We start from the raw sequence: 25978 nt of genomic DNA, 5'->3' as shown, positions 1-25978 counted from the left end.
CAAAATACAAAGAGGTGTCAGACAGGGTTGTATACTGTCCCCAATGTTATTCAATTTATATTCATATAGAATATTTAAGGAAGCGCTGCATAATTTGGAATGGGGTGTGAAAGTTAATGGAATTCTGATAAATACAATCAGATAGGCAGACGATACAGTTATTTTAAGTGATGATATGAATGGATTACAACACCTTTTAAATGCCATTGACACAATGGGAAGAGAGTTTGGCCTAAACATAAACTGTTCAAAAACAAAATACGTGGTATTTAGCCGTTTGGCCCATCAAGATTCACGGTTGTATGTTGATGGTCATATAATTCAAAGAGTACCCAGTTTTAAATATCTTGGTTGCCATATTACTGAACAACTAGATCCAGATAAAGAGATAAAATGTAGAATCGAGATAGCCCGCACGACATTTTTAAAAATGATACCATTCTTCTGTAATGATAACTTGCAACTTGAACTTCTAAAGCGCATGATTAAATGCTACATTTTGTCAGTCCTCTTGTATGGTGTCGAAGCATGGACATTAAAAATATACACCATTAACCGTTTGGAGGCCTTTGAAATGTGGCTGCACAGACGTATACTGAAAATACCATGGACGGCTATGCTAACAAATGTGGCAGTCCTTAAGAGAGCAAATGCTACCCGCGAGCTGCTTGATAACATCAAATATAGAAAGATGGCCTATTTTGGACACGTAGTAAGGGGAGACCGGTATAATATTCTTCAACTTATTATGATGGGTAAAATCGAAGGACGCAGAGGAATTGGTAGAAAGCAGGCCTCTTGGTTGAAGAATATCCGGGAGTGGACAGGAGTAAAGAAAGCAGAACACCTATTTAGAATAGCTCGAGACAGAGACAGTTTCGCCATGTTAATCACCAACGTCAAGGGGACTTGATAGGGCACGTTAAGAAGAAGATTCCCCGGTAGCTAGTACATTGCTTTTTGCTTCCTCTTTTGTGGATTCATAGGCGTAACCAGGGGGGGGTTTTGAGGGTTATAACTCCCCCCCCATTGGGATGGACTTTGAGCTCTATACGCTTAACACCATACCCCTCAGAGACCTTCCAGTAGTTGTAACCCCCCCTTTCCAGTAGTTGTAACCCCCCCTTTCCAGTAGTTGTAACCCACCCTTAGGATCATCCTGGTTACGTCTATGTATGGATTGGTACAATAATCGCTTCTTTCCATTCATCTGGCCTTGTTTCTTCTCGCCAAATGCCTTGACTTTGTAATTCAATCGGTTATTAAGTTAATTAAGTTTAAGTGAATTAAGAGTTTGCACAGTTGACTGAGTAACAATATAGGTCTTTAGTTCCTTAGGTCACATTTGTCCCATTTTTTGTGTATCTATGTGTATATGTTCACTTTCTATAACATTTAAGGTTGTCTAGGTTTTTAATACAATAACTTTGAATACAAATAACTGACCTTGCTATCACTTTCCGTTGTTAGCACACTATTCAAATAATTGAATGAATCGTTGACACATTAACCTTACAATAATTGTATCAGGACACTTTTACTAAAGTTTAAAATGAAATATTTACAATTATTTTATAATTAAACGCATACAAGTAAGAAAATAACTCATTTTATCAAATCCCAGTCTATTTTTGTACCTACTTAGTTCCTATATTTTGGCACTGGGTTAAAATGTAAACGTTCATAGATTATCAAAAAAAATTTTAAGCACGTGCAGTAGTCTCACAGTAATATTAGGTTTGTTTAATTATACCTATCTATAAATATCATATATTTAAAAAATGAAATCTTAGAAATATATGCATCAACAAAAAGTAAGCAACATTTAAAGTAATTTTTTTTCAAAATTACTTGTCAGATTTGAGCGATATTGAAAAAACTGTTAAAAAAATTATTATGTTCTTGTTTACATTCAAAACTTTTGAATACATACATCAAAAAATATATTATGTATGACATGAAATATACGATAGATATCAATAATCATAAATTTCGTCTAGTTTTTTTAATGTTTGGGATTGTTTCTGAAAGTATTTAATGTCCCTGTTGCTTTCTGTACATACGATGACCTCTATATAACATATAAGGACATTTAAAAAGGAGTCTGGAATTCAGTCCAGAACATGCTGGTGTCTCCCCTTCGGCTTGAGTATGGAGTATGTATATTGCGTTTGCGTTATACAAAGAAAATAAGCAAGTATACTATAAGTAACCTCCATTTAAAGCGAGTACCACAAAACAGAGGATATCATATATACTTTTAATTCCAAATCATTAAAACCTACAAAATTCAACTATGTTCAAATTTCTTAGTTCAATTAAAAAAGGTAGTTTGAGTCTATAGCTGGCACTCTGTATGAACGAGCTGCAAAAAGCTCAATAAAACAGTGTAGCCTTCATGTTAGTTATCTAATTGATGTTTTTTGGTACTGAACCATATTAATGTATTAATAATATTATTTTCTTTAGGTATGGGAACCACATACTCAATGCCCCACACTCCCGAGGACTTTCTAGCAAATATGGACGATAACATGGACGTAGGTAGTGAAAGCCACACGATGGACACCCCCGACATATCTACGTTAAGTGATAACATTGACTCCACGGACGACTTAGTGCCTACCCTCCAACTCGGCGAAGAAGAATTCCCGATGTTAGATGTGCAATCCCTAATAAATCCGCCAACTACAAGACCTGATAACGTACTCATCTGGTTGTAATTTAAGTGCCTCAAATCTGCTCACGTCTTTCTAAAAAATTTATATATATATACGCAGTGTATTGATAAGTCAAACTCATTTTTCGCTTAGGTAAATTATTTATTACGTTTCGGATAAGCTCTGTGTATGTTAAGTAACTTGATTTCTTAGAATTTCTCAGAATTTAGTCGATTTTGGATTTTTTTATCTATAAAGACGGTTCCTTGACATCTCGTAACGCCATCAATTCGTAACGCCGTCATTTCGTAACGGCAACACGTCGTAACATCGTCAGTTCGTAACTATAACTATTCGTAACGGTATAATTGGTAACGCCAACATTTCGTTTTTTTTTAGCAAATTTAGCATTACTAAATATATACAATGAATGTATTTTGCATACTTTCCTACACTAAAAGTAGTAGTACCTACTTTTTTAAGACTACTTCTTTTTAAATAAATTTCACACATATTTTTGCATATATTTTTGTAAATACGACAACTAAAGAGTAGTAGTAGCTACTTTTTAAGACTACTTCTTTTTAAATAAATTTCACACATATTTTGCATATATTTTTGTCAATACGACATCTAAAGAATATTTTGTAAATTTTTATCCTAAATTATCACCTTAAAGTAGTAAAACTAGTGTTACAGGTAGATTATGTTTATTTCAAGACAAAATTTTCAAAATATATTTCTCCACGAAATATGAAATGTGTTAAAAATGTTTATCCTGATGCTGGTTCGTTAAATTGATAAACTTAATTTCAATTGCAACTGTAATAAACGTTCATTCCACGTTAACAAAAATAAACAGAATAATTCAATTTTAACGTTACGAATATTGCCGTTACGAATATTTATAGTTACGAACTGTCGATGTTACGGAAGTGTCACTGTTACAAATTGATGGCGTTACGAATTTGTGGGGTTACGAACTGTCGCGTTACAAGATGTCTTGTCACGATAAATACATAGCAGCACAGTACACTTCAATATTTTTGCTGCTTAAATACTATTATTCACCGAAGAATCAAAATAATGAAGAAAACTAGCTGATATATATGTTAAGATTATTAGTTTTCTTGTATTTACTAGACATATTTTTACACTTTTTATAGTTTTTCTTAGGTTTCTACATATCTTTGCTAACACCAAGTCATGTTCACTTCACAAGAACTTGAGTAGTCTCTTATACATCTGTAATAATTATTTTTTCACAATTTTTTGATATCCGTGTGGGTCAACATAACTTACTATTTCTGAAATTGGTATGCATTTGATTTATAGTGGATTTATTTGCAGTGTTGCCAGTTGTACAAAAAATTGTCCGTATATGTTTATGGACGAGACTATACAATATTATATGAAGAAATGTTGAATTCAAAATTTAAGTAGGTAGTATTCATAAGAATTCGTAGCTGTATTTGTTTCGTACTATATTTGGGAAAAAACTGTCTGATGTACATCGTACATTCATTTACGTTAGATTATAAAAATAAAAACAGTAGGTACATTAGCTTTTTCTCATACGGATTTGGTTTATTTTTTGTCAAATTTGTTCATTTTAATAAACAACTGAGAAAATAAATTAGTTAAATTCCTATTAAAACATAATTATCAAATAATTATATCCTATACAGTTAATACATTTAAATTGACAATTTTGACATAACATGCCAGATTCTTGTGTTCTATGCATAATGAACCGCCAGGCAAATATTTTCTAACTGAAAATCGCGTAAGCAATCGGCAATACTGTCTATTTTTCAATTATATGATGCAACTGTCTTTTCTGCGTAAATATATCATGGACTTAGCAAGAAGAGACAAGGCATCCTGAGCAAAATAGTGCAATACATCGGTGGTCTATATATCTCCATTTACCCCATTTACATTTATATACTCCATTTACATTTATATATCCAATCTCCACGTTGGGCGCCAATGGGCTTCTCGGGATGTTCAAAGGGCTACGACTTCACATATTTCTTCCAAATGGCGGATGATTTTTATCCAGATTCCATTCGTGTTTTATACTTTTCTCCTTTCTCCAAACAACAATTGGTAATAACTACTTTTCACTTTAAAATTAAACTGGAGATGTTGAATACAAGTAATTTAGTTGAAATTATCAACCCGCCTTCGTCTAGCCGATTCGACAGCCAGCAGTCAAGTGCCATGAGTACCATGAGTACGACGTCAAACTCTCAGAACACGAAAGAATATTCACCGATACCAACCCAAGAAACTAACAGGTAGTTTTTAGTGTGTTTATGACGTCATAAAAATTTTTTAAAATATAAAAGAAAATAATAGTTATAAATGGGAATTACGAGTAACTTAGAGAAATTTAATTAAGCAATCAAAAGAAAATAATTATAAAAATAATTAAAGAGTTCAAAAATGATTCGTAACGTGTCAAACCGTTACAAGACAAAGATAACTAGACCACTCTACTGATAGACAGATATTCTGACAGACAAAGATAGCTAGTGAGTATTGGCGTTACAACTCTATTCACTCACAGAGCGGCCCTAGTCTATTCTTTATACGTCTATGAAATATATATCCTTTACACAGAGGAGACATTAATGCTTCTTTAAGTATTTGATAGGAAAGAAGCACACGAAATATAATTATTGATTCATGAATGATATGGGATGTGTAGGTTACAAAATTAACTGAATTCTGAGAATAGCCTGACGGAATACTGTTATTTTTGCAATATTAAACTAATTCAATAGCAATAGAAGTGTTTGATATTTTATAACTATATTGTTAATACTAAAATTTTAGCATTTGTAATATTGTATTTTTGTCACAGTTTATGGGAGCGTTATTTTACTGTTGGGTATGTTTTTCATACGTATATAGTTTTTAATTTATCAACTAAGCTAGTTGTTACTTATATCATTATTACCTAATTGGTCTACTTACATACTCCTACACAAATTTTTGACCGAATTTGAACATAACTTTTGTACATGTATTTGTACAAATATTTGTTTCAAAAGCTCAATTTGCTTTAAAACTGTACAGTAGGGCCATGAAAAAAATCTACAAACTGTTCATTTCAAATACAGTGGTAAATGATTATTTTAGTATAGTGTAGTGATTATCAGAATGATCTTATTGCTCTTTTGAGGATAGTTCTCCATCTTTCTTTATTATGGGTTGCTCAGAATCCATCTTCTCCATCCAAGAAACTTTTAGAATTCTTTTATAGCACTACATTTCAAAAGCCTCGAGGAGATTTAGATCACTTTTATTCACAGTCCAAGACTCAGTACTATAAAGTAAGATCGAGAACATGTAGCAATGAAGTAAGTGGATCCGCAATGCCAATTTTAGGTCTCTGTTACACAATACCTTGGACATCCCTCTAAAAGCGGCTCTACCCTGCGCAATTCTGGATCTAATTTCACCACGACTCTCTGCGTTACAATTTAACTGATATCCAAGATAAACAATTTGACCAACTTGTTCCAGTTTGGTACCATTTACATAATATAGACGGCTTTTTATACTCTTTCCTTATTATGAGTATCTTGGTTTTCCGAATGTCAGATCCAGACTTGCTTCCTTATATCTCTCAACTGTTCAACAAGTACTGTTTGCAGATCTTCTTGAGTAGAAACTATGTAGGAGTACTGTGTCCCCAGGCAACCAAATAACGTTTTCAAAACGTTGAAAAGACGTCATAATTATCACCAAACCACGTCAGTTTATCACGTTTTTTCGACGTCGAAAGTCACGTGAATTTGTCCCACCATAATTGACGTAATTTTTACCACCTTTTAAATACGTGATATCAAAAACGTAGTTTTTATGTCGTTTTTAGATTATTTTTCATTATGTGATTTTAAAGATACACAAATAATTATTCGTATGGGCATTATTGGTATTGCAATTTTTCATTTAACCGTTTTAAATTTAGCCCATACGCTAAAAGTAAAACCAAGTGGAAGACTCTCTAAAATGTATAGAATTACAATACCCTCAATGCAACATACGTATATAGAATTTTCACTTTTTATGTTTTATGTATACTTACTGTGTCAAAATTGAAACAACATATAAACTAATAAACAATTTATTAACAAATTAATTTAATTAAACTCGATAACACACAATTAGTTCATTAACAGAAAATAAACATTAAAACAAATTAAACCATAACCTCAAACATTTTTCAAGAAGAATTATTGCATTAAACTAACTCACTTGAGAAAAACGAATGAAAATCTCTTAATTAACACGTTTCTTCAACTAAACATCTAAATGAAAAGTCTTATTTTACTACACAAAGCACGTAAACAATAAATGAAAGACTTCTGATGGAAATTGTTTGGAGTCATAAGCATTAAGACTTTAAGCTCTTCCCAATTTTGTGACGTCAGACTTAGGGCCGGTACTTTCTGTCCCGATTAAACCCCGGCTAGCGAAATTTTACATGACAAAATTCCTCTAATCGGGACAGAAAGTTGCAGAAAGTACCGACCCTTAGCCTGTCTGAAATGAAAAGGTGTTTTTAAGACGTATTTTAACGTCATTAATCTTACGTATTTAAAATCACCTACAAAAGACGTTTTTACGACGTAATATTCAAACACGTGTATATATTCAACCAAAAACTGACGTTTCCTCAACGTTCTTGACGTTACTTGGTTGCCTGGGAAGTCCGCATATAGCAAATTATTGATGACTTCATCGTTCACAATTATTTCTTCTTGTTTTTCAGAAAGTGCCTTTTTGATAAAAAAATATCCTTGCCATATTCCCTTTAATATTAAGAGGCCATTATTCCAAACCGTCTACTAAAACGGATGTTGTTTGATTTCAATACAAATTTGCAATTATGTGAACGTCTCTGCCATCTAAGCTAATGTCTCTTAGAACTCGGATCAATATAGAGTGCTAACACGAGCAACTGCCTTTTGGAAGTCAATAAAACAGTACATATGTACAGATATATCACCACATGTGATATTACCTAATTTTGACGTTGACATTTTTGTACAACTTTAAATGAAATAATATATATTATGCTGTTTTTTTTAGATCCATTAAACCTTAATATAAGCTTCTTCAGTAAGCATGAGTTGTGAAATGTGCAAAAACTTATATATTACATGTGTATCATAATCAAATCCTGATGAACAAAGAATTTGTTGAAAGCTGTCATTTGTCACTGAGTTTGAAATGAACAATACTCAGTACCTTTCAAAAATTGTATATTTCCACTATAATCGTTCGTCAAATATATTATTCGTTCTGTTTTTGGTGAGGCTCTCACGTTTAAAAACTATTTTCAAACACAAGATTTACAAATATTTTTTCGTTTAAATGAAAAACTCTCAAAGGATTCAATATTTTTAATATTAAAAATAATTGCAATGGATGTTTAAATTTTGTAATCAAATTTTTGTAAAGAATATTGTAGTGAACGTTAATCAAATTATTGATTTGTTTATATTCTGAGATTTCTTTATCGTATCTTAATTTTCCGTCCAAGCTCTTTGACGTATCAGTAAAAGTACCCACGTTAGGTCGAATCATTGTCAATTTTTTTTTTGGTTTTTAAATGACTATACCAAGTAGCTTGGGCGGAAAATTTCTCTGAAATATTATTTTATAGTAATTTTATTGTTATATTCGTGTTTTGCTACATTTTTATTCGTAGCTAAATATTTTTATTGTAAGTGATATAAAAGTGTAATTGTTAATTGTAGGACCGTTTTGTTAGTTACTATTGTGCAATAGGAGAATAACCCAAAAACACTTATTTAAATTGGGTTTTGTTTACTTAAGTATATGTTACATATACAGGGTGTAACAAAAAGGTAGTTCATAAATTAAATCACATATTTTGGACCAAAAATACTTCGATTGAACCTTACCTTAGTACAAATGTGCACATAAAAAGATACAGCCCTTTGAAGTAACAAAATGAAAATCGATTTTTTTTTTCAATATATCAAAAACTATTAGAGATTTTTATTGAAAACTATTGGACATGTGGCATTCTTATCTCAGGAACATCATATTACATACAAATTTTATGGGGATTTTGTTCCCTTAAGCCCCACAAACTTTTTTGTACGTTTCAATTAAATTATTATTGTGGTACCATTAGTTAAAAACAATGTTTTTAACACTTTTGTGCCTCTTAGTATTTTTTCGATAATCCAGTTTTTATCGAGATGTGTCTTCTTTTTAATATGTTTTAAAATATACCTAAAAAATGTAAATTATAAATTAATTTTCAAATTATTACCAGGTCTCTATAATTTTACATATACTAAATTTCAATAAGACGTGTAATGCATGTAACCAACGATCTTAGTTGTTAAAGGTGTTCAAAATGTATCTACTTGTTCCGTAGTAACAGTATATTATTGACATCACTTATCACTTTTTATCTTTTTTCGATAATTACTATTTTATTGTATAGTATATAAATTATTGTAAACACTGAATACATGATAGTGAAAGAAATCGTATTAATTAAGTTATTAAATAATTTACGCGATTATACAAGTAACTGTTATCCAAAAATATTCAAAACCTGAACCAAATAGTCATCTCATTCGTTGCTACCAACTAATGTTTACATCGGTGCATAGCTCATGCGAATAAACTGTAACCATTTACAAATATATGTAGTGGAATGTTCAAAATAACTCAAGAAAAACTGGCTTATCGAAAAAGTTCTAAGAGGCAAAAAGTTTTAAAAACATTGTGTTTAACTAATTGTATCACAATAATAATTTAATTAAAACGTACACAAAAGTTTGGTGGGTGTAGGGAAGAAAACCCCCATAAATTTTTAAGCGGTGTAGAAATTTTACTATAATTTTTTAAGACGTTCCTGTCATAAGAATTCCACATGTCCATTTTCAATAAAAAATCTCTAACAGTTTTCGATATATTGGAAAAAATCGATTTTCAGTTTGTAACTTCAAAGGGCTGTTTTATGTGCAAATTTGTACTAAGGTAAGTTGTGTTCAATCGAACTATTTTTGGTCCCAGAATATGTGATTTAATTTATGAGCCTTTTTGCTACACCCTTTATATTAAGTATTGTGAAAAAGATTTATTGTTTATTGTTAAAAAATAGAATTTTGTGGCTCAACTGTAAAATGTGGGTGGACCTATTTTTTGGTGCAGATTGCTAATAGTGCAGATTTTTTAATATTTATTTATTGTTGTGTAACTAGCGTATATCTAATTAGGATCGACAACAGTTTTATATACATATTTTATAGCAAATCTCACTCAGTATAGTTCTAACTATTTATATCATATACAAGGCGGACACATAAGTATCTCGGAATCTTAATATCTGTAAAGAATACCATTTTAATTTTACCCTAGCACTCAGAGGTACCCACTGTCCATAGAACAAGTACTTATATAACACGGGATTTATACTTCCACGAAACACATGAATTTCGTATAGGGCAATTCGTCGCCGCCATTTTTTGCGTACACTTTATCTATGACCTACAATATGTATACGTCATACATCATTGGTATATCCCAATTATATAAATATGCTAATGACGTATGTCGTAGATATATTAAACGTCATATGTCAAGCGTACGAAAAAAATGGCGGCGATGAATAGCCCTATACAAAAATACGTTCCATGGAAGATGTATGTGTTCCATGGAACACATAAAATGACTAGTTCCATGACTTCTCGTAAAGCGACAGTTCGTAACTCCACAATCGGTAACGGACAATCCGTAACGCCGCCAGTTCGTAACGGCGACACTTCGCAACATCGACAGTTCGTAACTATAAATTTTCGTAACTTTATAATTCGTAACGCCAAAATTTAGGTTTTTTTAGCAAATTTAGCATTACTGAATCTATACAATGAATGTATTTTGCATACTTTTCTACACTAAACGTAGTAATACTTTTTTTAAGACTACAGTCCTCTCTCTCTCTCTAACGATATGAAATGGACTGGGAATTTTCATCGTTGTAAGGAGAGATTGTTATACAGAGAGACAGGGACACAGTTCGTCATTGTAATAATAATCATACTGTACTAAATTACCCATTTTAATTTAAAATAGGTTAACTTTTAATAATACTTAAGGGGCTATCGTAGTGTAGTAAAAGTGCGAAATTCATATACTTTTTTTGGGAATTTCTAAAATAAAAAGTATAGTATCAATTAATTTGAAAATTTGCATGAGCATTTATTATAAAAAGAAGTACATGTAATAAAACAATTTTCTTAAAAAAATATTTAAAATTAAACGATTTATGTGCATCTACTGGCACCGTGAAAATAAAGACATAGCTCCACTGCTACAGTGATTGGGACTAATATAGATCCTAAAACATAAAATTTTAAAGTTATTATTGAAACATAAGATATTTTCTATACCATCAACTAGGGGTTTTTTGATCAGATAAAAAATGTCAATTTAACGGTTTTTGAAACTGAAAATGTTTTAGCAGATTTTAAAAAAAATTTTCAACACGTCATTTTTCCAAATTTTAATATTTTTCAAAAATTCTAGTTGATGGTGTATAGGAAATAACTTATTTTTCAATTATTATAATTTTGAAATTTTATATTTCAGGATCTCTATTAGTCCCAATCACTGCAGCAGTGGAGCTATATTTTTAGTTTCACTGTTCAAAACTGTTTTGCATATACGTCTTTTTATAGTAAATGCTCATGTAAATTTTCAAAACAATTGGTACATTACTTTTTATTTTAGAAATTCCCAAAAAAAGTATGTATATGAATTTCGTACTTTTACACTAGGATAGCCCCTTAAAGTACTTCAACCGAGAATACTTTACGCTTTTTCGAAAACATGTTGACTGTTCACAGACTGTAGACTGAGATACAACCGAAACTGGAAGTGAGAAGTCGTCAATAGATGACAACATCTGTGTGAAAACAGTAAAACGGGCACCACATTCTCGGCGAAGTTACTCCGCCAAAGTTGACCGAAGTCCGAAGTGCCTCTCTACACACTCGTTCTACTTCGCGAGGAACACATTCAAGCGGTGTGATACCTACAAACATCCCTTTGACTCGGACGCGCTAGACCGACAGATTTCGGAAGTAGAACGAAGTTAGACAAAGTTACACAAGGTGGCCGTCTACACTCTCGTACTTGTTGAACCTCGATCGACTTCGGCGAGAGTGTGGACGTCGTTTAAGGCACACCGCCCAAACGATAAAAGCGTGTTACTTAAATTTCTGCACACTGGATTGAAATTTGAACCACCAAATTTTTGCTAAATGTTGCACGGTGGTCCACAAAATTAATCACTTACTAATCTATTTTTATCACGTTACATCTACGCAAGAGGTTTAGTTATCGGCCAAACGCGAATGGTTATCAGTTGTTTTTTCTCTGATATTTGGCAAAAGGGCTCAAGTCAGAATTGCACGTCGATAATGTTTTGATGATTTCTGGACCAGAAAAATCGGCTCTTTTTATAGGTACATACAGTTTAAGTCTACTGTAGACCAGAAATCATCAAAACATTATCGATGTGCAATTCTGACTTAAGCCCTTTTCCTCAAACATCAGAGTTTTAAAAAGTGAGGTCATCGACTATTGAACGCTGAAAAGTGATCGCTATAAAGAGAGAACGATATCGGTATAGAGAAAAAATTAATACATTGTCCTTATGACGAACCAAACAACGTTTAGTATTTTCATCGTTATAGAGGAATTATCGTTATATAGGGAATCGTTATTAAGGGAGGCTACGTAGTTCTTCTTCAATATATTTCTCACATATTTTTGTAAAATATGACAACTACAGAGTTTTTTTAAATTTCTTCTTCTGAATTATCACTTTAAAGTAGTAAAACTACTGTTACAGTGTTAATGTATATTTCTCTACCAAATATGAAATGTGTTAAAAATGCTTATCCTGATGCTGGTTAGTTAAATTTATAATCGTAACTTCAACTGCAACTGTAATAAAAATTGGTTTCCACGTTAACAAAAATAAACAGGATACGATTTGACGTTACGAATTATACCGTTACGAATAGTTATAGTTACAAACTGTTGATGTTACGAAGTGTAGCCGTTATGAACTGACGCCGTTACGAATTGTCCTTTACCATTTGTGGAGTTACGAATTGTCATATTACGAGATATCTTGTCACTAAAATGGCTATAATTTCGTTAACTTATTGAATATTCTTAGTGGTGAAGTTAGCTGAAAGCTTTAATGAAGCTATATACGGCAGACGTATTTTAGAAATGATCTCTTTACAGTTATTTTTAGTACTTAGTTATTATAAGAAAAAAATACTTGTTAAAGAAGAAGACAACGGTAGTTTATTAGTCTCAAGTTGTGCAATTTGTTTCTGCTTTGTGTGTAAACTGTTTTGGTGATTAATTGCTTTTCAGTACTTTGGATATTTTATAATTAAAAATTTTTATTTTTGTTTTGCTTTGAAGTTTCCATTTCCAACAAGGAAATCCTTCTCATAAATTGGCGGTAAATGCATTATGGCAGCTAAGACACATAATTGTTTTCATATTATGTGTTTTCGAATTACTGCGCCTCGATCTAGAATGCAATAACCATATTCTACATTGTTAATTGTGTCTTATCTAAAGCTTCTATTTTTATAGTTACTGCTTTTAACGTCCACCCTTCTACTCCTTAGAAACAGAAAAGAGAATACGTATCATTTCCTGGAGCGCCAACGCTTAGAGTGCGGTTATGAATGCTGATCTTGCTATTTAAATTCGGGTCTTAATCTCTACATCCCACTTATTATTATTTACTGTGTATCCTAGATATGTATTTGAATCGGTATACTCTATATTTAGGTCGATATTTTGGATGTTCTTATTAATCACTATAAATTTGGTTTTCTTTCTATCGAATTATTGTCTGTAATATTTACTTTATTGAGTATAATCTGCAAATCTTTTATGTTAGCTGCCTGTATAACGGTATAATCAGCATATCCAAGATTACAGTACCCCATTAACATTGATGCCTCCATTGTACTCCTCCAGTGCCTCTATTAAGATTTGTTTCGTGTATATGTTGTACATAAATGAGGAAGTTGATAGCCTCGCAAAATAATGAGCTAATACCCCATTCTAAGGTGCAGAACTCTTCTGTGGACTTTAAAAAGCCACGCCAGAGAGGAACTCCGGGCCTGGGAACTTAATCAACTACAACTGTAATACTGGTCTAATACACCAAGATAAAGGAAAGCAAAAAGACTCATAAAAGTGTCTCGACTGCAACAAACATCCTTCTCGAAATGAGTAAAAAAGATATAAAAATAGAAAATCTACGGTTTCGTTTTGATTTAAATTTGTCTCCTGCCATCCCCCGATAGTACTATTTCTAGGTCTACCCGTTGTCAAGCAGGCTCTGCAGCAGACAAATTTACACCAACACGTCCATAGTTTCTTGGTATAAAATAAAACAATTTATACCGCAGTATGGTTTAAACACCGTCTAACGGGGAATAAGTGAAATGAATGTCGACTCGATTCAAGTTCTCTGTTTAACCCAGGTATGACAATACCAAAAGGCACTGCCAGGAAAATATTCCAATTTGCGGTTCAGAGAACCTGTATTAATCGAGTCTTTGTACTCTAATACAGAGTATGGCATTATTAAAAATAGAAAATCTACGGTTTCGTTTTGATTTAAATTTATTTTTAATAATGCCATACTCTGTATTAGAGTGCAAAGACTCGATTCATGCAGGTTCTCTGAACCGCAAATTGGAATATTTTCCTTGCCGGTGCCTTTTGGTATTGTCATACCTGGGTTAAACAGAGAACTTGAATCGAGTCGACATTCATTTCATTTATTCCCCGTTAGAGGGCGTTCTAACCATACTGCGGTATAAATAGTTTTATTTTATACTTGACAACGGGTAGACCTAGAAACAGTACTATCGGGGGATGGCAGCAGACAAATTTAAATCAAAACGAATCCGTAGATTTTCTATTTTTAATAATGCCATACTCTGTATTAGAGTACAAAGACTCGATTCATACAGGTTCTCTGAACCTCAAATTGGAATATTTTCCTGGCGGTCCTTTTGGTATTGTCATATCTGGGTTAAACAGAGAACTTGAATCGAATCGACATTCATTTCAGATATAAAAATAGTCACTGGCCTTCTCACTGGTCACTGCCCTCTGAGATATCATCTCAAAAAAATGGGCACATCAGAAAAGAAACGGCAGAACATATACTATGCAACTGCGTAGCACTGTTCTGCAGATCTGCCTTTACCGAACCGATATCATTAGTCCGACGGGCCTACCTTTTCTTCTATTTCTTTTTCGAGTCTTGACTTTATAGGATTTTGGTACAGCTGGCAAATATTAACATTCAGTTGGTGACGTTTCAATCAAATGTAGGGACAGTTTATACACATGGCATAGGTATAACTAATAAAAAGGAACATGGCAGTTTTTTATCGGCGAAAGTAATAGTAGCATTGTCTTATATTAAAATAAAAAATAATAACAGTATATAGAATTTGCTAGTTTTATCGGTAAAGTACTATAATCCGTTAAAAGTGTCAGTGGGAATCATCACAAGCCCCTAGTTATTTTCTTGATCTCCCATATTGAGAACATCAATATCATGACTAGGGAAAAAGGTGCGTTACTTAGAACTAAGTTGAAGACGTCCACTATGTTGCAGTTGGATTCCGAGATACTTTCTTTACCTGCCAACTTTCTCCCTCTAGTAATATTTACAGAACACTTAAGTTAAGATTTTAATATAGTAAGGGCATGCGCGAATGTAAAGAGTCCAAATAAAATCTGACTTTGAACATGGTTTTTCCACGTTTATTCGCGATTATTGAGTTTTAGTTTTTAATCCCTCAGAAACGTGCATATCAATGAATAGTAGAGGATGTACTGTTCCATGTTCCATGTAGTTGTTCCATTTTATATTTGCCTATGCGTCATCATTTATCTTCAAACAAGTTAAATCAAAACATAAAGTGAAACGTACGTCGATGTGTATACTACAGTCACAATAAAGATGCACTAGAAATAAACAAACCACGGAGCAGCACTCCCAAATTATGATTTATAAGGTATATACATTGTATATCATGATTTACAAAGCTTATACATTGTAAGTAATGATTAGGCAGTGCTCCTCGTAACATTAAAGGTGTCTTGGTTTGTTTATTTCTAGTGCATCTTTATTGTGATTTTAGTATAGTATCATTGATAGGTACGTATACTGTCAGTGGTAATAATTAGGAAATGGTTATTAAGTTATTTTATTGAAGTGTTTAATCTTTTTTCACTATTGAGAAGATTGATGGACTCAACAATAAACAGATTGAACATCATACCGACTATTACTAGTATAAAGATAAATGTAGAACGGTAATAAATAAATTAAAAAGAAACAAAAAATTAAACAGTAATCTCGAAAATAAACAAATAAGTTTCCATTCGACAGAAATATAGCCACACTCATAAATCGTAAAAAACTAATACCGGAAGTATTTCCGGTAAAAACCGGAAGTAATCAAATTAAGAGAGGACAGTAGTTAGTCGTTCTAACAATAATTATGTTTGAAAATAAAAATTACAATAATATAATATATAAAGACTAAAAGTTAAATGATTTGAAACACCGAATAAACAATAAATTCAAACAATAACCAACAAATGCGCTTATATCACTGTTACTTAAAATCATAAACGTCAAAATTCATAGTAAACAAGGTATCAACGACATGTCATATTGTTTATCCTTGTTTAACTTATTGTGGTCTCTATGAACAAGCGGCTTAATTTTGCAATACTAGTTTCTGTGAGTTTAAAAATAATTCGTGAATAATTCCATGCATGGGAGAAGTTAGAGTGGAAAACATATGACATTGTGTTGCATTTCATTTGGTTGGACTTTAGTTGCTAGTTAAAAGTAATAGAGGAAATACGCTATTTTCAAAGTCAAAATTTTAAAACAAATTTACATTTTGTTGAACTTCTCTCTCACTATTGTCCGGACACACTACTTAAACTAGCATTGCTAGTTCTAATATATAAAGAAATCGATTAACACGTTAACTGCCACGGGAAGCAAGTGTGAATCCAATCGTTATTTGTGGCGACGAGATGCATACGTGCTTCTTATTTTAAATCATTCGAAAAATAATAACAATGTAAGATTTTGTGCTCAAACTGAAAGCTAACTATTTAAAATGCTTACTCTAAACGTGTTTAATATTTTGACTCACTCAAGTTTCTTTTTACTATGCATTGTGGCGTTTAACGTGTTAAACTATATATGTGACGCGTCGTATCGACGCCAAAAATTTCTTTGCAAAACAAGACATAACCTCTCAGTGTTGCCAAGTTGTACTTGTGTTGATCGAGCTCATACTACACGATTTACTGGACATATTTTTGTATTGCTCGATACAATTTGTTCTTGACGATCGTGAGATGGAACTACAAGTGCCTTAATTATTGTAATAATTTTAGAAAACATTGTACTGACTGTTCATGATGTGAACAGCTCATAGTGCAGCCTATTTGACTACTGTTTCTGATAATTCTTTTGATTATCACGAGAACATGATGCTCAGTATATTTATATAATTATTCAAATCCATCCATTTTGGTGCCTTTTATTAATATTTGTATATACAAATATACGATATATATGTACAGGGTGTTTCGTTAAGAATTGTCTATATAGTAACTGGAGAGACGTTAGCACAAAATACGAGGATTTAACCTAATACATTTAAATAAAATATTCCTGCTTACCGAGATACAGAGTGTTTTATTACAAATATTCTAAAATGATTTTAGCCCATTGTTTTAACACCTTCCAATATTTTTTTTCAATCTTGACAAACAGTTTTCACATATTAATATACTTTAAGTGGTGTTAAAAGATAGTTTACCGCTGTTACCAGAGGCGTGCTATATATACTTCATTTTCCCCTTTTTTCTTTTCACAATCTGCGTCACTGTCGTAATAATCATTTCAGCATGTTTTTTGATTCTCCGTTACTTTTTACGTAAATATCATCCTTTTGCCTCGATGCGATAGAGTGAGTAGTTTTCAAGTTTTCTGCGTTTAAAGGTAATGTATTCGATAATATTATATACATATTAAACATTAAATCAGATTATGTGTTTAAAATACACACAATCTTATCGAATCCATTATTTTAAACGCAAATAACTTAAAAACGACTCACTCTATCGCACTGAGACAAAAGGATGATATTTACGTAAAAAGTAACGAAGAATCAAAAAACATACTGAAATGAATATTGCGACAGTGGAGTAGATTGTGAGGGGGAAAAGGGGGAAAACGAAGTATATATCCCTACAGCACGCCTATGGTAACAGCGGAAAACTATCTTTTAACACTAGTTAAACAATCCTGACATGTATGTTAAACCGTTTGTCAAGTTTGAACAAAAAATATTGGAAGGTGTTAAAGCAATGGGCTAAAATCATTTTAGAATGTTTGTAGTAAAACACTCTGTACCTCGGTAAAAAGGAATATTTTATTTAAGTGTTTTAGGTTAAATCTTCGTATTTTGTTCTAAGGTTCCTCCAGTTACTATATGGACAATTCTTAATGAAGCACCCTGTAAATATATCAAGTCGTTTCGTAAATGTAAGTTATGATATAATCTTATTAAAGTTTGTATACACACACATATCTTATTACAGTGTGTTTTTGAAAATTTTCTTGCTTTGGACTGAGAAATATTAACAAATAAAAATCTGGAAGCTTCTATAGTATTTTTTTGTAGTAGTCAACGAAAATTAAAGATGGTCTTCCGTAAAAATATATATTTGGTGGTTGTATGAATCTTTTTTTATCATTTTATTATTGTATATCTTTTCCATGCTCCATGAGTCGTGGTTGTAACAATATTTTCAATTATTTCAAAAATCGTCCACCTTTTGTTCCTGCTAACTTTCTTTTGGCTTTCGGTCAATATTAGTATACTAATATAAGTATACTAACTTACTACAGAAAGTGAGCTCTAGCAGAAGTACAAAAAGAAAATTTCATTATGGAATTTTTCATTGAAGAAAGGGGCGTCTAGAAAAAAAAAGACGAATATCTGTAAATTTTCTGGATTTTTTTCAAAAAAAAATGTGATAATTAAGAACATATTAAAGTACCTATATTTTCATTAAATTCCATCACAATTGAATAATTTTCTCAAAAATGAAAAACAAGAAACCATAACATTGAAAAAATACTATTTTCTTCATTTTTCTCGGTCATTTTGAGGTTAAAAATTACAATTTGAGGTTACAATTTTGAGTGTTACAAATGTTACATAACAAAAGTTGTAGATTTTTATATTATCTACAACTTTTGCATTTGAAATCTTTTGATAGAATGTAAAATTTCGCCTGAAATTAAAAATATTTTTTTTTCACCTCCAAATCGTCCCCAGAGCTTTCCAGTTGTTTATTTTAATTTTGTGTATTATACTCCCACCTACCACTTACCATCATAAAATTTAATTTCGCCTTTTTTTGCTAATTTGGTGAAAAAATAAATTTTTCGTGGAAACTGAAGAAGAGGCACCTTACGCTTTACCTTTTTATCGATTTCTTTTTTATATAGAAGCTTTTTCATAAAAGAAAAAGTCATTTAAACATATCTGATAGTCCAATGTGAGAAAATTTTCATGGACGTTTGTTAGTGCCTTTTAAAAAAAGACCCAACTGTGTTAGAAGTTTAAGTCAATTTATACCTTTATAGAAGCTTGAATTTACTTACTCAAGTTGAAAGAATACCAGATCATCGCAGATGTTGGTATATTTTTGCTGGCAAAATGTACCATAATTATCAATCTTCTATTTGTATTGATGTGAAAAAACGTACAAACTGTATTATTGTGAATTATTTCTAATATAAAATATACTTTTCTGTTTATTTTAGGTAAAATGCGTAGATGTTAATAACAGAAGTTTGAAAATTAATATCGTTTTTATTTTAAGGCGCGTATTACATTAAGATGAATGAACCAAAATTACGACAAAATAATTTTATTGAAATTGAAAAATATTAGGAGATATAATATACTTTATTCTTAATAATATTGTTAATTGTACCATTAATTTTCAAATTGACTGCGTCGACTGCATATTTATATTGGTAACTAACATTTTGCTACCAGTTTACAAATCATGGTAGATTGAATCTTTATTTGTCTGCATTTTTACATGATCTTCAACAAAATATAACGCCAATATCTTGTCAGTCATATTCTATATTTTTTTGTCTTTAGTTTATATAAAAAAATCATGGTTCTGGTACTACTACAGGGTGGACTGGAGTTTCTCATAATACTTTTTTCTTACATCTTTTGAATGCCAAGTATTGGTATACCTACCAGAAATTTTAACAAAAAAAAAGAAAATTTGCTGGTTATTACTGAGACAAAATGAAAATAATTGTTGTAATTTATTGTATTTTGAAGACTATATATCGTCTCCTTAATACTACAACTAGGTAACTCGAAATTTTGCGATATTAAAAAGAGCGTGAAAAATTATATCGATAATGGTAGATAACTCAAAATTGCAAAATTTCGAGTTACCTAGTTGTAGTAATAAGGGGACGAAATAATCAGAATCCAACGTCTGCTCATTGCCAATAGGGAAGAGCTGGAAAAAGATTCTTCCAATGGAGAACTATGTCCACAGATGAATGATTTAATTTAAAATTCCCGCCAAAATGTCAACTATTTGTTTAAAAAAATGTATTGTTTCTTTACAAAATGTATTTTTCTTTTTGTTTTTAATCTTTAATGATACATTTTTAAGCCTCTGGGTTGGTCTTGAAAGTTCCAGTTCCATACCACGTATTATCTGCGATTTGCTCTCGTTAGTGCCTAAATGTTCTGGGTGTAGGCAACCACCATATCATTTTACTGATCATTCCACGTCCATGTAACGATCACTGTCCTGCGCAGTACCATGGAACGTATTATTTCGTTCCAATGGAACCCATCAGTTAATTCACATGGGATCGTAATGTGACGGTTCTCAGTCGTGTTGGAACAAACCTTTAGTCTTTAAATTAAACAAAGTTAGTAGATTTTTCCAGAAGAGCTTTCTTAGATATAAGTAAGGCTACGACCAGACAAGCGACAATTTACGGAGCTGTAAGAGCAGTAAAATGAAGCGCGAAAATGGGTCCCACGATGAGTGTAGTGGATGGCCATACTGAGCTGTAAAATATCGAGCAGAATATCGAACGGGCCCATCTTCGGCGTCGTGTCGCAAACGAAAGGACGTGGGTCCAATATTTGTAGCTTATTTAGCCACAACAACGACCAAAACACTGTAATTACATCTCGCGACACGCCGTAATTTACATCCTCGTCTGGCCATGCTTTTTACTGCAACTGCTGCTTCATTTTACTTCTCTTACAGCGCCGTACATTATCGCTTGTCTGGCCGTACATATCCCTCAGTGGCACAATGAATTATTAGTCTATATGTTTGGGTCATTATCATCAATCAGCCAATTGTGTCCACTCCTGGACATAGGACCTCTTGTAGCAAGTTTCCTGCTACTCTTTTTATCTTCGGCTTCTTTTATATATTTTGATAAATGCCAGATAATATTGGTTTTTCGTTTGTAGACATCTGCACATCACTTATGATGTCAACTATGAATATGAAATCAAATGAAATGCCAGAAATGGCTATGCGTTTTAGACAATTAGTCGTAGCATTTGGCAGATCAATTATTTTCTTGTAATCATATCTTTTGTGTACTTTTCCAGATTGTATTCAATCTCCATTTACTGCTTTGCAACAAGGTCCTTAATTCCCTTACTTACTCGAAATTGAGCGTTTATATTTGTTGAAGATTATGTTTGTTTCTAATACTCTGTAGATATTGTATTTGGTTAAAAAACCACAAGAGTACTGTATATTTAATACTGTAGGCATTTTATAACCACAACAATTTTGTATGTTTTTCCAATAAACACAGTAAGATTGGTATTGTATTTTTTTGTGAATTGTATTACACTTATCAGTTGTAAATATATAAAAAATTATTTTTTGGTATTTTATTATATTTTCAAAACTTAACTTCCTCAATGGGACATTAAAGAAAGATGTTTCGGACAGATTAGAAGCCTTTGAGTTATGGGCCTACAGAAGGATATTAAGAATAAGTTGGGTGGATAGAGTCAGGAATACCGAGGTGTTGAGAAGAATGGGAAAAGAAAGAGAGGTTTTAAATACAATTAAGGTTAGAAAATTGTAATATCTGGGACATGTCATGAGGGACGAGCGTTATAACTTGTTGCAGTTAATAATACAAGGAAGAATACAGGGTAGAAGGAGTCGTGGAAGAAAACGCATCTCCTTGTTAACCAATTTAAAAGGTTGGTTTAACTGCCCTTCTGCTGATATCTTTAAAGCAGCGGTATCAAAAGTGTGAATTGCCATGATGGTTACCAACCTTCTTAGAGGAGATAGCACATGAAGAAGACGAATACCTTCCTCAATGTTCCAATTCCTCATTGATCCTGTCAATGTTTCATGTATATACATAATTAGTCATATAAAAAGAGATAATAAAGGAGACAGCCACACATGGCACTCACATTGATTTCTCAAGTTGATACCGCGATGAGAAAGGCAATGGAAAACTACGTTACGAGAGAAATTGTCTCTCCATAAATATTGTAAAAGTTGGAGCTTATACAATTCATCAAGGGAAAAGCAATTGCCGGGGGACGTCAGTTAACCAAAATGTGATATTTTTAGTGAAAATTTGCCATTTGTATTGTTTTCAAGATTTGGTAAAATACAGCATAACTTCCAATGATTTTATAGTGAGAATTTACCATTTTTAGTGTTTTCAAGATTTGGTAAAATACAGAAAAATTTCAAAGGTCCATGAAAAAATGTTGGTGTTAATTTTTTTTGTAAAAAGTCTAGGTTTTTTAGAGATTATACGATTCATCAAGGCACAAGCAATTAAGGGGGCAATATATTTCATCAAACAATGATATTGTTTAGTGAGAATTTCTAAGTTATGCATAAGTCCATGCAAAAATGATGGTGTAATTTTTTTTTGTAAAAAGTCTACGTTTTTTTAGAGCTTATACGATTCATCAAGGGAACAACAACTGAGGGGGCACTTCAGTTCATCAACAAATAATATTTTATAGTGAGAATTTACCATTTTTAGTGTTTTCAAGATTTGGTTAAATACAGAAAAATTTCAAAGGTTATAGTCCATGCAAAAATGATGGTGTAAATTTTTTTGTAAAAAGTCTACGTTTTTTTAGAGCTTATACGATTCATCGAGGGAAAAGCAATTGACGGGGCCCTTCAGTTCATCAACAAATAATATTTTGTAGTGAGAATTTACCATTTTTAGTGTTTTCAAGATTTGGTTAAATACAGAAAAATTTTAAAGGTCCATGCAAAAATGATGGTGTAAATTTTTTTGTAAAAAGTCTACGTTTTTTAGAGCTTATACGATTCATCAAGGGAACAGCAATTGAGGGGGCACTTCAGTTCATCAACAAATAATATTTTATAGTGAGAATTTACCATTTTTAGTGTTTTCAAGATTTGGTTAAATACAGAAGTATTTCAAAGGTTATAGTCCATGCAAAAATGGTGTAAATTTTTTTGTAAAAAGTCTACGTTTTTAGAGCTTATACGATTCATCGAGGGAAAAGCAATTGACGGGACACTTCAGTTCACAACAAATAATATTTTATAGTGAGAATTTAGTGTTTTCAAGATTTGGTTAAATACAGAAAAATTTCAAAGGTTATATATAGTCCATGCAAAAATGATGGGTGTAAATTTTTTTGTAAAAAGTCTACGTTTTTTAGAGCTTATACGATTCATCAAGGGAACAGCAATTGAGGGGGCACTTCAGTTCATCAACAAATATTTTTTATTGAGAATTGACCATTTTTAGTGTTTTCAAGATTTGGTAAAATACAGCCAAGATTTCCAAGGTATAGTCCATGAAAAAATGATGGTGTACATTTCTTTGTAAACAGTCTACGTTTTATGAACTTGTTAGATTCATCAAGGGAAAAGTAATTGCGGGGGCGCTTCAGTTCATCAAAAAATGATATTTTTTAGTGAGAATTTACCATTTTTAGTGCCTTCAAGATTTGGTAAAATACAGCAAAAATTCAAAGGCTATAGTCCCCTAGTATGACATCATCTAAACCTGAAGATCCGATGATGTTTAGCTCTTCCTTCTCCAGTCTTATTTTGCTGCTACAATACTTTCTGATACCTTTGACACCGTCTGAAGTTATTTTATAGTCCATGAAAAAATGATAGTGTATTTTTTTTTGTAAAAAGTCTACGGTTTTTAAAGCTTATACGACTCATCAAGGGAAAAGCAATTAAGGGCGCCCTTAATTTCATCAAAAAATGATATTTTTTAGTGAGAATTTACCATTTTTAGTGTTTTCAAGATTTGGTAAAATACAGCAAAATTTCCATGAAAAAATGATGGTGTAAATTTTTTTGTAAAAAGTCTACGTTTTTAGAGCTTATACGATTCAACAAGGGAAAAACAATTAAGGGGGCCCTTCAGTTCATCAAAAAATGATATTCTTTACTGAGAATTTACCATTTTTAGTGTTTTCAAGATTTGGTAAAATACAGAAAAATTTCAAAGGTCCATGAAAAAATGTTGGTGTTAATTTTTTTTGTAAAAGTCTAGGTTTTTTAGAGCTTATCCGATTCATCAAGGGACAAGCAATTAAGGGGGCCCTATAGTTCATCAAAAAATGATATTGTTTAGTGAGAATTTCGAAGGTTATATGGTAAAGCAATTGACGGGGCCCTTCAGTTCATCAACAATGAATATTTTATAGTGAGAATTTACCATTTTTAGTGTTTTCAAGATTTGGTAAAATACAGAAAAATTTCAAAGGTCCATGAAAAAATGTTGGTGTTAATTTTTTTTGTAAAAAGTCTAGGTTTTTTAGAGATTATACGATTCATCAAGGCACAAGCAATTAAGGGGGCAATATATTTCATCAAACAATGATATTGTTTAGTGAGAATTTCTAAGTTATGCATAAATAAGTCCATGCAAAAATGATGGTGTAAATTTTTTTTGTAAAAAGTCTACGTTTTTTAGAGCTTATACGATTCATCAAGGGAACAACAATTGAGGGGGCACTTCAGTTCATCAACAAATAATATTTTATAGTGAGAATTTACCATTTTTAGTGTTTTCAAGATTTGGTTAAATACAGAAAAATTTCAAAGGTTATAGTCCATGCAAAAATGATGGAGTAAATTTTTTTGTAAAAAGTCTACGTTTTTTAGAGCTTATACGATTCATCGAGGGAAAAGCAATTGATGGAGCACATCAGTTCACAACAAATAATATTTTATAGTGAGAATTTAGTGTTTTCAAGATTTGGTTAAATACAGAAAAATTTCAAAAGTCCATGCAAAAATGGTGTAAATTTTTTTGTAAAAAGTCTACGTTTTTTAGAGCTTATACGATTCATCGAGGGAAAAGCAATTGACGGGGCCCTTCAGTTCATCAACAAATAATATTTTGTAGTGAGAATTTACCATTTTTAGTGTTTTCAAGATTTGGTTAAATACAGAAAAATTTTAAAGGTCCATGCAAAAATGATGGTGTAAATTTTTTTGTAAAAAGTCTACGTTTTTTAGAGCTTATACGATTCATCAAGGGAACAGCAATTGAGGAGGCACTTCAGTTCATCAACAAATAATATTTTATAGTGAGAATTTACCATTTTTAGTGTTTTCAAGATTTGGTTAAATACAGAAAAATTTCAAAGGTTCCATGCAAAAATGATGGTGTAAATTTTTTTTGTAAAAAGTCTACGTTGTTTAGAGCTTAGATTCATCGAGGGTAAAGCAATTGACGGGGCACTTCAGTTCATCAACAAATAATATTTTATAGTGAGAATTTACCATTTTTAGTGTTTTCAAGATTTGGTTAAATACAGAAGAATTTCAAAGGTTACAGTCCATGCAAAAATGGTGTAAATTTTTTTGTAAAAAGTCTACGTTTTTTAGAGCTTATACGATTCATCGAGGGAAAAGCAATTGACGGGACACTTCAGTTCACAACAAATAATATTTTATAGTGAGAATTTAGTGTTTTCAAGATTTGGTTAAATACAGAAAAATTTCAAAGGTTATAGTCCATGCAAAAATGATGGGTGTAAATTTTTTTGTAAAAAGTCTACGTTTTTTAG

The 25978-nt window shown here is 31.8% G+C and overlaps 1 protein-coding gene across 2 annotated transcripts in view; it reads left to right on the top strand.

Annotated features, from left to right (window-relative positions):
• Positions 1–21798, top strand: part of LOC114332535 (transcriptional coactivator YAP1-A-like) — a 453998-nt gene extending 432200 nt beyond the window's left edge. For both annotated transcript variants that reach the window (XM_028282351.2, XM_028282350.2), the window contains one exon: positions 2470–21798. In XM_028282351.2, coding sequence (XP_028138152.1) covers positions 2470–2723 — 254 coding nt within the window. In that variant the 3' untranslated portion in view covers positions 2724–21798. The remainder of the gene's footprint in view (positions 1–2469) is intronic.
• The last annotated feature ends 4180 nt before the right edge of the window (positions 21799–25978 follow it).

The sequence above is a fragment of the Diabrotica virgifera genome, chromosome 10, assembly GCF_917563875.1.
Source record: "Diabrotica virgifera virgifera chromosome 10, PGI_DIABVI_V3a".
In the NCBI taxonomy this organism is placed as follows: domain Eukaryota; kingdom Metazoa; phylum Arthropoda; class Insecta; order Coleoptera; family Chrysomelidae; genus Diabrotica; species Diabrotica virgifera.
Note: the sequence above shows the minus strand (reverse complement) of the source record. Positions and strands in the feature narration are given on the sequence as shown.